At 36.8% G+C, this 15,026-nt stretch overlaps 1 protein-coding gene across 1 annotated transcript in view; it reads right to left on the bottom strand.

Annotated features, from left to right (window-relative positions):
• MFSD4A (major facilitator superfamily domain containing 4A) overlaps positions 1-15,026 on the bottom strand; it is a 34,596-nt gene that overhangs the window by 11,580 nt on the left and 7,990 nt on the right. Inside the window, exons 2-5 of the mRNA XM_072425068.1 lie at positions 7,372-7,570; positions 5,203-5,442; positions 2,685-2,859; positions 1,578-1,684 (exon numbers count right to left, since the gene is read on the bottom strand). Coding sequence (XP_072281169.1) covers positions 1,578-1,684; positions 2,685-2,859; positions 5,203-5,442; positions 7,372-7,570 — 721 coding nt within the window. The remainder of the gene's footprint in view (positions 1-1,577; positions 1,685-2,684; positions 2,860-5,202; positions 5,443-7,371; positions 7,571-15,026) is intronic.

Here is a 15,026-nt window from a genome sequence, read left to right as displayed (position 1 = left end):
TATACTATACAGATGTTCCTCGCTTAGCGACCAGGTTCCGTTACTGCAACCTGGTCATTAAGAGAATTTGATGAGCTTAGGATAGACCTGGTCGGCAGTACTGCAAGCGTGCAGCGGCTGTCAGTGAAAGGCTGGGTTGGCTTTTTTGTTGAAGCGAGGACTATTGGGACTATGAACCCTGTTTAGAGAAGTAGTCATGTTTTAAGAATTTCCTTGCTTCTACATGGGTAATTTACTCTGCATCTCTGGATAAACAATAATCACTACAGTCATTTTTATTAGCAAATCCTAAAAATACACATTGTTTGGGGTGTTTCACAAGTTAAGATGAAAAATATTGGTGTAGCATACACTAGGAAGTAGTACTACTTGACAAATAACTAACTCCCTGGCCTATGCTGGCTTTTTGTTTCATTTGGTTAAATGCATGCTGCATGATTGTGATATATCTGACAATATGTGAGACCTTAATTTTAGCTTCACATTGTACTGATATCTATTACTGTTTTTTCTAATCTACAATCAGGCTGATTATTTCTGCTGATCTTCAGTTGGCTCTATCTTCAGTTACAGTCACACATCCTTTTCACTATGTATAGAATGTTACAAGGCCCCCCCTGACATATATCTAACTGTTAACAACACTGTTATTCGGCCCTCCCCTCAGGCACGTTGTCTTGGTGTCACCTTTGACTTGGCCCTCTCATTTACCCCCCATATTCAGAACATTTCCAGGTCCTGTCACTTTCACCTACGCAACATCTCCAAAATCCGCCCCTACCTGTCCCCTGAGACCACCAAACTCCTTGTACATGCTCTTATCATTTCTCGTCTGGACTGCTGTAACATCCTTCTCGCTGGTATTCCACTAACCCGACTCTCTCCTCTACAATCTATTATGAATGCTGCAGCCAGACTCATCCATCCTTCCCTCCGCTCCTCTTCCGCTGCATCTCTTTGTAGTTCTTTCCATTGGCTTCCTTTTCACCTTAGAATCAAATTTAAGCTCCTGTGCTTTGCCTTCAAATCCCTACACAGTTATTGTCCCACTTACATCTCTGACATGGTTAAAAAATACTCCCCCTGCCGCTCTCTCCGCTCCTCCAATGACCTACTAATGACTTCCTCACTCATAACCTCATCACATGCACGGATACAAGACTTCTCTAGAGCTGCTTCAACTCTCTGGAATGGTCTTCCTCGTCCTATTCGGCTTGCTCCTACTTTCTGCTCATTTAAAAGAGCACTCAAAACCCATTTTTTCAAACTTGCCTACCCGGCTTCTTCTGTCATTTGAAACCATCACTACTTCCCACACTACATATCTCCCATCCTTTTGTGTGTGAAATTCCCCCACCTACTAGATTGTAAGCTCTTCGGGGCAGGGTCCTCTCCTCCTGTATCACTGTCTGTATTAGTCTGTCATTTGCAATCCCTATTTAATGTACAGCGCTGCGTAATATGTTGGCGCTATATAAATCCTGTTTATTAATAATAATAATAATAATAATAATAATAATAATAATAATAAAAAGGCCCATCTAAAGAAAAATACATTTTGTGTAAAGTTTTCTTACCACTATCCCATCAGTCATGAACAGGATCACTGCAGAACATACATGAACCGCAAAAAATGTGTATGGAGCATTCCAAAATGTCTTACTCTGACAACAATAAAAATGACCTGGAAAAAAAACAGACTAGGTTTGCATAGTTTTGTAGTGCCAGACAAAAATAAGACTAAAGCTGCGTACACACTTCCAATTTTTATCGTTGGAAATGAACGACGAACGACCGATTGGCCAAAAATCGTTTGTAAAAAAAGTAACCAATGACGCCTACCAACGAGGATAGTCGTTGGAAATGAACGACCGGACCGGCGGATCTGATTGAACGACGATCGTTGACCATCTATCGTGTGTACGGTCGTTCAGTGATCGTTCATGGTCTGAGCATGCGCGATGAATGAACGTTCGCTCACTTCCTGTGGTGCACGTCACTTCCTGTATCGTTCAAACGATCTCATCTATCATGTGTACAATATCTGCGAACGATCATGTCGTTATCTGTATGTACAGGATCGGTGCTATACGATTGTTCGCAGATATCGTGCAGGATCGTTCGTCGTTCGTTTACCAATAAATAATAATTGGAAGTGTGTACGTAGCTTTAAACATATCTGAGGTTTGCAAACTTCGGCATAATATCAGAACTACCTAATATAACCTAATAATGGACCAATATCTAGGAGAGCAGGATTAGAGAGAAAAGCAGCAATTGACAAATTTAGCATAGTACACACAAGGAGATTTACTGCCAATTTGCACTAAACTGACTTATTTAATTAAGGTTCCAATTAGTAAGCAATCTCATGGAAGTCCTAAACAGTGCACACACTTGTATGGGATTTTAATTGTTTTCCCTGATAAAAAGCAATTGGAATCCCAATATACCAACATTTACTAATAAGTCTTACTATCCTTCCATATTTGATTGAAACAATCAAAAAAACTATATATTGCAACTGACCACCTGCTCACTTCTCTCCAGATTCACTTTGGTTCCAATCATTTTAGCAGATAGAAAGCAAAACTTTTACTGTGTGTACTATCCCTTAATAAATGGAATCGTATAAGCAAAAATACAGAAATAAATAAATAACTATACTAAATTAATCTTCTTACCCTTATCTCTTTGTGCTTCCTGTGTTTCTGTCATTTGACTGTCACTTATCTCATTCCCCTTCTGAATTTCCATTGCTAGTTCATCTGCAGTTAGTAAGGACCCTCTCTTGTGTTCACAGCCGGGCACCATGCCTTTACTGTACATCAGAAGAAAAACTGCAATAGGTACCGGAAGCTAGTAAAAAAATACATATATATAAATATGTCAAATTTGCTTTAAAGGTGGAGTTATATTGAAATATTACATTTTAGGACTCACTCTCATCTGCACATTTATTTGAGCTCCATAACTGAATGAATGTCAATGTGTAGCATTTTGTACATGAATGTGTGTTTTCTGGTATACTGGGTGATCCTGTCAGTAATACATGTTTTCCCTAGAATAAGAACATTTATCTATGGAGAATATTGTCACCAGGAAATAGGAAGTCTGTGTACTATAGAACATGCTCCTCTTTCTTAATTTCCATATTATAGGGTTCTGTAGTTCACAGACATAGATGATAGATTATAAGAATCCCAAAACAGGAGACAAAAGGAATGCAAATAGAAGGTTCATTTTTAGAACATACAGTTAGGTCCATAAATATTTGGACAGTGACAACTTTTTTCTAATTTTGGTTCTGTACATTACCACAATTAATTTTAAATGAAACAACTCAGATGCAGTTGAACTGCAGACTTTCAGCTGATGTCCCCGCTGCTCACTCTCCTGCTCGCATCACCCGGAGATAAGCCTCCGGGTGATGCGAGCAGGGAGCAGGCACTAGATCCAGGGGCTGCTGCCAGCGGGAAATCTCTGCTGGCATCACCCTCTGGAATTACTATTGGTGATCGCATCTGCAGTTAGATGCGATGCATCAAGCAGAAATCCTGCATGGTGCATCGCATCTAACTGCAGATGCGTGCATCGGGGTGGTGGGGACCCGGGCGGTATTTAAAAGCAGATTACTCCGTAATCTGCTTTTAAATTTCCCGCCCGGCCACGCCCCCCGACGGAGACGCGCCCCGCCATCACAGCGGGATCGTGAGATCGCCGCTGGAGCGCGGGGATAAGGTAAGAGGGACCCTCAAAGGTACCCCGAGTGTGACTCGGGATTACCGCTTTTTGCAATTTTTTCCACCCCGAGTCACACTCGGGAATACCGCTAGGGGGGTTAAAAAAACCCATTCCAGGTTTGCTGGATCACCCAGTTTCACTGATGAAAGATGAAGTCTCCAGCCTTGAAGAGCTTTAATAAATTAGGTCCATTGTGTTGTACTGCAGTGCAGTCCTGCCAATGCCTATTCTGTGTTGATGTGCTATTTTAAATCAACAGCACCACAATGCATTGAGCAGTGTGCTGTGCATTATGGTCACATTTTTTTCTAGGATGTGAAAGGAGAAAAGGTCTGATGCCAAATTCAGGCAGTTTTTGGCATCATATACCTCAGGATTTCCCAGAAGAAGAAGAAGAGTTTGGCCCACCCATTGCTTCCAGGACACTCAGCCTGAATACCAAAAACACAACTACCGGTACCTTTATGCAGGCCCTTTAATCCCATTTCCAGTGAAACCTAAGGTAGATGATGCCAAATATCCCCAGAAATTGTCATCAGATCAGAGTACATTTATTAACATACCATGACAAACAAACAAATCATAACAAACTAATACCATACAATACAAACCAACATATAAGGCCCCTGTACTATACATCATAATACTTTACATCATTCTCATTGAAGCAGAAATGTCAAAGTTAGAGGAGCAAGATCTCAATACAGAGAATTTTGCTTTGGTTTACTGTACATTTACCAAAGGCCTGAGAATGCTACAGGGCTATTTATGATTAGGAAAAGGAAAGCTCTGTGCAATCCTCCCTTGATGCCTACTTTGAGAAACTGACTCCAGCAGCCAAATCAGAACCTGACTCTATAATACCAGTCTCATGCTCTCCAACAAGTTGACTCATCATCTACCAAGATTGTTTAAGGTTGTACTGCTGTTTAAGCATTTACAGGAATTATTTATGTACAGAAAAGTACAAATAAATAATATGTTAAGACAAACCTCTATCCAAAATGCATGTAGTAAAAACAATTCTATCTGTTCCAACGTACATACAAATTCAACTTAATAACAAACCTAAAGAATGTTCATTACCCAGGGACTGCCTGTATAATAGATAGTTAATATATGTAAAATACATTGAAAATGAAATGTAGAGAAAGAAAAAAAAAGATATAACAATAAAAAATATTAGTATTTTAAAATAAAATTAATTGTTATGATGTCTGTTGTAAACTAAGTAATGTATCTGAAATAAAATCTTGTGCTCGTACATTTCTAGATAAACTTCTAAGTTGGATAATCAGTAATGGTGAGTAGATGTACCCAAATGGCTCAAAAGACTTACTGAATATTACCACAACAAGTAAGAATTACCGGGAATTAAGGAATTTTTAAGTAAATATTCATTTGATTATGTTATGCAATCATGTATATGCCTACATTAGGAATGAATAAATTGCTCACATTGATGGCAGCCATAATCCAAAAGGCATAGGCCACATTTGTTTGTGCTGGTCCATGAAGTGGAAGAACATAATGGGACATATTTCCTGGATGATGAGGCACAATTGAGTTCCTTATGTGTTCTAGATTCCGGCTCCCATTTAAGGTGGAGTTTGCCTGAATGCAGCTGGTGTCAGAAAGGAATGGATCTGCTATCAAAGGACTCAGAAGTGCTCCAAAACCAACAAAGAAATGAAGTACCTAAAAAAGTACATATATTTATTAATTAATGCTGATTCTAGCTTTCACACACAGTTAGTCTTATTTCTACTGTTGTGGTTTGCCTCCGTTTTTAAAAAGAAACAGGTATGTAGCATTGTATGTAATAGAACATGTACATCGATGTGCTTTTGTGGGTTGGGGATTAGCAAAAAGCTTCTTCATAATAAATAAATAATTTAGTTGAAGACGGGTGTGTGAGGTTAGGGTCAGATGATCAATAATAATGTGTCATTTTTCACAGGTTATACAATTCATATAATGTATTTATATTGTGTTACTTCTGCAGACTGTTAAATCAACATATAGAGTGACATTCTGACAATAATTAGTGTTCTCAGTGTAATTATAGAGTCATTCCTGAAAGGCATTTTAAAACTTAGCTTTTTCCAGACCTTCCCAATTTGTCAATACTAACCAACATATATAACTCAGTTTTCCATTACTGTTCACAATTTGTTTACAAACTGTCTGTTTAATCTATTGAAAATTCGGGAGGAAAAAATCACCAATTTTTCTCAGCTACTCATGGTGTTCCACTACCTCATCATTTTGATGCCTAAAAGTTCCATAAGGAAAACAGTAGCAGTCAATAAAACAACTTATTGACAAAGCACCTATTTCACTGTAATACACAGTCCAATGATTTTTATTTTTACATTTTCCAACGATCTGCCTGTTTGGTAGACAGTTTGGAATTTTTTAAGCCAAAGTCGTTGGAACATAATTTTAAGTGAAGTTGATGCATTTCACTTCGAAACAACCTAGCATGGTTATTATTGAATAATTAGAAAGCTCTTTCAATTTCCATTTAAATAAGACACAAAGACACAATTGATCTAGCACTCAACGCACAACCCCCTTTTATTTTTTCTTCCTTGGCCATAGAAAGATCACAAACCTATAGATGGCACATTGATTGTATTTTTAATATAGTTCACATACTATAGTTTAAATAACAGTACAGACAGTATGGAAGACATTTTTTTGTGTTGTGTGTTGCCCTTATTATTGCAAGTCTTTCCGCTAGATTTTCCTAGTCTGCAAAAGGTAGCCTAATGATACTGAAAGTACATTTTGAACATATAGCAATAGACATGTTTTGGTCTAGCATAGGGGCAATTATTGTTGGGACCTAAGGAATTTTTCTGCCTTCCATCTCAACCAGGACACCATTATTCCAGCCATCTTCACTAGGTGGTCTTTCTACATTGCCTGGATGTGGGGTAGGCTGTGACATTCTTTCTGTCCAGTTCATTTTTTAAAATCCCATATGCAATTCATAATGGTGCTTAGACCTCTCATTTCACCATATGCATCTCAGACAGACCATTGTTCAAGTTTAGGGTCTCAAGGATCTGGTTTATCCTTTTTCTTTTAAAGCAGAACTAAACTCTTTGTTACTTACCTGTCTCTGCTCCCTCACAGGGTGCCACCATCATCTTCTTTTTTTTTCTGTGTAGGATCTTTAACCATGTTAATGTCTGAACTGGGAGAACGTAATGAGTTTATTCATTCCCTGCACATGCCGGGAAACCCGGCATGTGCCGGCTATCCTGGCAACCAAAGTTGACGCTGCGCATGTGCAGTTGAGCTATTTTTATCAGATACCCAGAGGTATCAGGCAGGTAGGAGATATTATTTCAGAAGTGACATTGCATGTCCCTTTCCGCAAAAATAACCACCATATGTTTAGGACATGTGCAGACTTCTACATACATGTTTATAAATGAACTCCTTTCTACCAATTTTTCTCATAATATATTTCATAAAGTTATTAATATTTCTTATTGAACCAAAATGAAAAAAAAACTGTTTAATTAAACACAAATGCAATAGTACCTGCATCAATCAACAGAAAATACACATCCCTTGTTTTATTATTTAACAGATATTCTGCACAACTCTTACCTGTAGGAAAACAGCTGAGTCCTGCTTGTAAATTTTTACCAGTTGCAAATTGGAGATTGTGTCAATGCAACCCATGGAAAGCCCAGCTACGGCCATTACCACTGCAAGCACACCAACATGTCGGCAAAATGGAATGATAACAAACACCATGGAGATGATCAGAGAAGATGTGAAAAGAACAGACAAACACAGCTTCAACCTGTGGATAGCAAAAGGGGTAACAGTATTCAGAGGAAAATCTGGTGTAAAAAAAGATTTAGATTTGTTTATTAGGAATATCCATGGGTTAGTACTATATCTTTAAAGTAAGCCTTTACACATTCTCAAATCGTTTCATTTCCCAAATTGTTTTCCCCTCAAAATATTTAGATAGATAAAATGAAAATAGAAATAAACTTCAGAACTATTAGGACAATATAAACCATAATACCCTTAAGTATACATTTGAAAAATACATCTGAAGTTCCAATGTTGTATAAAACGTATTGTAACAGAAAAAAGAAAAGGCAAAGTTATCTTCAGACATGGAGCATTTAGGAGTTCCGGGCACACAGCCAATAGCAAGGCACCTGGGAGCGAATTCAAGCAAAAATATTCAGTCTTTGCCTGCGTTTGCAAACGCCTATGTAGGAGTTTTTTTTTTTATTGTCTAACCAAAGTATGAGAATAAAAAAAATCATGGGTTCTCCCCAATATTGAAACCAGACCCTTCTAATGGTCTGAGACCACAGGTGCTCCCTGTCCTCTCCATAAACGGTCTTATGGAATCTGGTTTGCCAAAAAAGCAAGGCAAAAACCTTTTAGCCCCAATCCCTTATGACAGAGACAAGACCTTGTTGTGACAGCTATAAAAAAATAATTTTGGACAAATATTTATAAAATATAACTGTGGGTGTTTATCAAATTAAACCACACCTATGATTACACCATCAATTCTAGAGTAAAGCCATAGTGGCATAAAAACATTTTACTATTAGTTTACCTGCCTTTCTTGCTTATGTGTTGCTGCAGCCCTCTATTGAATGTATGCAGATACTAACTTTAATAAATAGAGTATTTAAATGTGGTTAGACATTTCCCTTATGTGATATTGTGTGGATCACCCAAATATCAAGCACTACATTGTATCATGGGGAGATGCGTGTTTACAGGGTTCCTTGGTGACTAAAAATGAGGGATTACACCCTTGAAGTGTGAATTGTCAAGAGGCCTACAAGAGGGAAAATAAAGGTATGGAATGGCTCCAGTGTTTCTACAGAATAGTCATAGCCTTTCTCTGCGTTTCATAAATGCTGGACAAATATGTTTAAACCAATATTTACTGCACACGGTTGCAAACAGTTGCATTGTAGAAGATTAAAAGTGATCCAACATATGATATGTTGTAACCCACATATGATACCACATTAATCAATCTTTTAAATAGATCATTATAGATAGATAGATAGATAGATCATAGAGAAAAAAACAAAACACGTGTGTTTGGATTTTAAATGTTGAAAAGGCACAACAACTAAATATGCCAAGGTTGTTATGTTCCAGAGCTCTATGTACTAACCTATGTAATGGCTTATATATTGCCAAATGTGAATTATATTACTATAAGTTAGTTTTATTTGACCTGCCTATTTACATTATTATTATTTTCTCTGGTGTTCTCCACTAATCTGTCATAAGTTATTTTCATGGCTTATTGTATTCATTAAAAGTTATTGCTTGCCTTATACTTTATCTTTCAACATGTACGACTAATAGTATTATTTATTTTTTAATTTTCCAGTTTAATGCTTTGCTATGTTTGCAAGTAACAAAAAAAGAAACAAACAAAAAAATACTGGAAAAAACAAGATTTTCAACATCTCATATATGCAGCATATGTGTCACATGTGACAGCAGTTTTACTAATGTTAATTCTGGGATTTATGCTTCCTCTGTATTGGAGCATTTTGTCTAAGGCATGACATGCTAAGTAGAAGAGTTGGTGACCAAACACAGGAAGAAAATCAAAATTTGTGACGAGACACAATAATAATAGTCGCTATTACAGTACACTTTTTTCTGGTATGTTGTGTTGCCATTTGTGTACCAAAAATCTTCAAATATCTTTTACCTGAAAACTTTACATGCAAGTATATAATACAGTCAAGGTATAGAATACTGTATGTCTTTTGCTTTCAGTTTTGTGACATTGTAGGAAAGTTTGATTATTTTTTTATCTACCTGGTGTTTAAATAAGAGGTCACCTTGCACTTAATGCTGTAGGCACAAGTTAACACAAGTGTAATTTCCTATGAGCAGTAAAAGTAGGTGATAAACAGACCTGGTTAGCCCCAAACATAGAGGTTAACCCTCTAAATGGCACAGGTAAAAATTGCTATGCCTGAAACAATGATTTTTTGAAAACTACAGGTGAACAAAATATAAAAACAGCTTTTAAAATTGCATAAAAAATAAAATGAGCACTGCTGCTTTTCTGTTTTCTAAATTATTACAAAGAATTTGTAAAATCAATCTATTTCATATCTTTAACCTTGGGCTGTGCTCCAAAGCCACATGAGCATTGTTATCTTGTGTTCCACTTCGCTGTTTGTGATATGTAGCTTTCTTTTAACAAACTGTGGCACAAATGAATGACCAGCCAAAATTAACTACTTGGTATTCACATCACGTTACTGATGCTATTGTTTTTGTACGGGGCACCTACATGTATCTGATGGTGGTTGTGTTTACCAAAAGTCTCAGGCAATGCTTAAAATTGCTCATAAGACGAACTCATAGGCAGTTCAGCTTAGATAAGTGTCAGGTATGCCGCTAAAGAGAAAAGAAATATCTTAACTACTTGAACCCTACGCCCTAATAGGTAAGCCGGGTAAAGGTAACTCACCTTCCTCCTATACAGTAATACAATATAAATTGATTTGTCTTCTCTTCTATTTTCCTATGTCTATATCCGAACCTTTGTCACAAAACTTCTTAGCTTCTTTGCATCTTACTTTCTCTTCCTCAGAGCACCATTCTGTAATTAGGAATTTTCTCTAAAACCTACAAATCTGCTTGCTACATTCCTGAACCAGTACAATTCCTATTTCATTTCTAAGCAAAAGTGCTGCAGTTATGTCCCCACTCCATTCTTCTCCTGACTATTCAAAAACACACAGCCCCAGGCTTTATATTTGAATGGTCCTGACTTGAGGAAAGTGGGGACAAGATGGCAGTACTGGGTGCATGGGATTGGCAGGGATAAAGGCCCAGAGCTATATGGATTCAGGGATGTAACAAGACAGTCGTTAGAGAAAATGCTAAATTATGGGACAGTATTTAGGAGGATGTTGAACAGAAAGCAGATGCAAAGAAGGTAAGATGTTTCTCCCCAAGAGTTAGCTTTATTAAAATGCATGGTAATGCACCAGAATGCATGGCTTAGTGTATGTCAGCCCTAATGTAAGTGGTTACTGTGTCTGCAGTTGCATCCATTCACCCAGTTTATATATCCCACCCACTATCCTAAAACCTCTTGTTTTTGTGGTGGAACTGAGACATGCAGGAATTTCAAAGGGTTCAGATGTAATAAAGCAAAATACTTTTCTGTATGGCATTATGGGGTTTTCAAATGAAGCTGTTTCACAAATTTCCATTTAGCAGTCTTTGTAGCACTCTTATAGAAGTCATTCTCAGAGTAAGGATAAAGTTTAGCTCTAACGCCTCTCTAATTATACAGCAAACAGAAGCTAAAGTCTTAGGTTCCAGCCAATATGTAACATAAAAGTATTGCAGAACAGGATATTGTCATTGGCACGTCTAGCAGCATACAACTTAGGATCTGTGGAGCCATTATTTGCTCACAGGGAGGCTCCAGGATGTCATCTCTGAAGACAACTGGAAATACTACAATATTTCATAAAGTATATCGTTTAACAACTTTAAAGACTGTACACTTCCTTAATAACAACAGATAGATAGATAGATAGATAGATAGATAGATAGATAGATAGATAGATAGATAGATATCTGTTAGAAATTAAAAACAGGAGATACATTTAGGCTAAAAAAAACTTTTGCAAACCATCCATTAATATGTGTAATTAAAATCAGCCACTTAGCTAACGCCGGCTACACATTGACAGACTGTATATCTCAGATAGACTTCCGCTTAGGTGTGAAGTGAATTGGATGCAAAATCTACTCCAAATATTTGCAATGAGAAGAGACGTATAAGGGGGGATATGATCACCCTGTATAAATATATAAATGGTCCATATAAAGAACTCTCTTCCCCATTATTTACTTTGAGATCATTACAAAGAACAAGAGGGCACTCTTTGCGTCTGGAGGAAAAGAAGTAAGCTCCGGCTAAGGAAGGGATTCTTCACTGTAAGGTCTGTGAAAATGTGGAATCGGCTCCCTCAGGAAGTAGTTTCAACAACTACTATAGATTGCTTTAAGTAAAAGCTGGATGTTTTTCTAGAAGAATAGAATATAACTGGGTATTAAGGATTTAAAGTAAAAATAACAGTGACTGTTGATCCAGGGAACATCAGATTGCCTCATGGAATCAGGAAGGAATTTGTTTCCCCTGTTGAAGCAAATTGTACCAGGGTTTTTTTTGCCTTCTTCTGGTCCAACTATGTCTTATAGGGTTTTATATCTTGGATATTTTTTTCCCTAGTGGTTGAACTTGATGGACTTATGTCTTTTTTTCAACCTAACCTACTATGTAGCTATGCAACCACCCATTTTCTCATCCCTGGTTAGATCAGACGTGTTATTAGGTATTGACCACTAGACCAACACTCCCATTGTTTCTGATTCTGATTAAATTGATTGGGCCAAAATAGGCAGCCGATGTACCTGTGTGTACCAGTCCTAAGATTAGTGTCCATTCTCTTCATTTTAGTTTCATCATCTGTCTGGTTGTGGAGCAATACAAATATACAACAAAATAAATTAGTTTAAATAAAAGGGTTGTCTATTCTTTTATGTAAAGTAAAAATTTTGAGTTTAGGTCCATCTTCAGAGTCTAGTGCTCTGTACAACTGTCCCATGCTGGATCACTACATGGTCTACATCTAACGACTGTTACTGTAATCTTTTAGGCTGGATACAATGGAGTGTTTTCTGTTCTTCCTCCACCCTTTCCTTTCCACCAAACAGAACAGCTCTGTATCTGGATAACTAAAGACAATAACCAATAATTGCTTCCAGTGATGGTTCAGTAAACAATAGTGAATATAGAAAAGCCCTGGGAAAATGTATGGATTATTTTCTCTTTTTACAGGTGTCACAAGTTTATTTCTTCTTGCTTAGAACACTATAAACCAAAAAAGGTATGCATTAGTGTAAGATTTTTATTGCTAAGGTTTAATCTGACTACTGGTTCTTGTGATCAGTGTCTGTGCTACAGAAAATGTTGGTACTAAAATATATTGTCAAATATATAATATTTGTGGATCTGTTGTGTTAAAATCTCACACCCCATGCCCATTCTATACTTATCAATCCACAGAACAATTTCCCGAGACAGAAGATAAAGGGAAATCACCCCACAGACAGCAATATTTGTACCCGATAAACCTAAAAAAACTTCTCATGCTTGGGTGACCACACTAACTGTTCCATAGTATTAATGGGGGCAGTCATGGTTGCTATCCATGCTGGACATGCTTGGCAGCCTTTGTTTATCTCCAGTACATGTGAGTGATGGGAATAGTAGTTTACACAAGAAAGATCAGAATGTTTTTGTTTATAGTTTATCCCACAGAAATTGAAGAGAACACTGTATTCCTGGGAAGTTCAACAAGTATTTTCAGCCATCACAGCAGTCATCACGTCTAAAGACTGGTAGGCTGTAGTATGTGAAATGTTTGTTTTTGGGTTTAGTTATGCTTAACTAAAACCTAATCTATCCATGAAAAGAAAACATTTTGGGTTTTGTGCTTTATGTTTAGTAAATACAATTCACTTTCCTGAAGCCACAGCAGTGCAGATTTACTGCACTCAAGCAATATTTCATAAGTATATATTGAATATGTCAAAGGTCCACATATTAATATAACAGGTGTTAGACTAGTTAAGAAAGCATTTGAAAGTGACACTTTCTGTTTTTTTTTAAGTGGTTACACAAACTCATTACTGTAACAAGACTGATCTGATGTATATATTTTTAAACCAATTAAAGGTCACTGAATCTTACCATACACAAAGACAAAGTGACAAATATCAGACTGTATGCATCAAATGCAGAAAACGTTTTTTTTGTAACTCTTTTTTCTTTAATATGTCAACCGTAGCAAATGTAAACATGACAGAAGTGATGTTATGCCAATAAAACAGAAAGCAGCTTCCATCGTAATGTTTGTTCAGGTATATGAAGCTTTTTCAGCCGACCAGGAAATAACACACCTTAGACAGAATCTGCATTGTTGCACTGAAGCTTTTTATATTCAAATGCAATCTACATGAAGTCTAATTTAAAACTACTGAGAAGCTCTAATTAAAAGAATGTGAATTCTAGTGAAATAGCAATATGTGCATGCTGGTATTAGTGGTTTTAAAATATTTTATACATTTTCTGTACAGCAAGCAATTTGCCATATGAAGTAATTGGTAAAACAAGGAGCGTAAAATAAAAACTTGCTCAGTTAATAAACACAGGTTAGGTTAAAAAAAAAGTTCAGGACAAGTATGGAAGCGACTGAAATACATGCACCCTGTTCATTCTAAAATGGTATGTTTCTCAGTACATTATAGGAAAAAAAATATAAGGTATAATATTAATCAGAAAGCAGAAAGTTATAATAAAAAACTGTTTCTTCTAGGGCTCCCCCGATATTTTTTAAACCTTTGCAGCTATGTTTCTGTTTTTCTGAATAAATGTATGATAAAATGTAATCTGATCTTCATCAAGTCATAATCTTTTATGCAGATAATCTAATAAATCAAACAATGTACAAATCAGTTTATATGATCATAAATTTATGGTAAACCTTTTACTAACCTGTTCAATATAAATTAGGTATTTCATGGAAAACACACAAAAAAAAGGTTATCTTTGACATGAATAGTCAGTAGACCCAGAGATAAATATGCATTCACAAGCAAGTTTAGACTTTTCTATCTAGAAAGTACTGCTCAGGCATAAGAATGTGCCAGCCTTTCACCCAGCAGTGGCTCCTGGTGTAAATATCTGAGGGAACTTGGTTTGGGCACAATGGATAGCTGATAAGGTACGTGACAAAAAATGCCAAAAATCTATAACAGTGTGTAGGATGTACAAAACAGGTATTACGTGCTTGGGGTGGAACAACTGAATTTCAGCCAAGGCATAAAGAAAAGAGTCACGTAATGTGAAAAGTAATCATGGCTACAAAGCTCTGCATATTGGGTTTGGCTTAAAGGGGCATGGTTATGTATGTACATACAAACACAGTGTACTGAGTGCAGTGGTTAGGATTATATGGTGATCAGTGTGCTATATATAAGTGACTGGTAAAATATTGGTAAAACTTTGTAGGTAACAGCTGTTGCTAACTTTTTTAGGCTGAAGATAGGAGAGGGCAGGCCAGGTACTGGGCTTTTATACCTGAATGCCATGCAAATAATTTTATATAAGAAAAAAAATAAGCTTGTAGGGAGACAGGCTTCCTCACACCCTGCAC

This window comes from Pyxicephalus adspersus, chromosome 1 (genome assembly GCF_032062135.1).
Source record: "Pyxicephalus adspersus chromosome 1, UCB_Pads_2.0, whole genome shotgun sequence".
NCBI lineage: Eukaryota > Metazoa > Chordata > Amphibia > Anura > Pyxicephalidae > Pyxicephalus > Pyxicephalus adspersus.
Note: the sequence above shows the minus strand (reverse complement) of the source record. Positions and strands in the feature narration are given on the sequence as shown.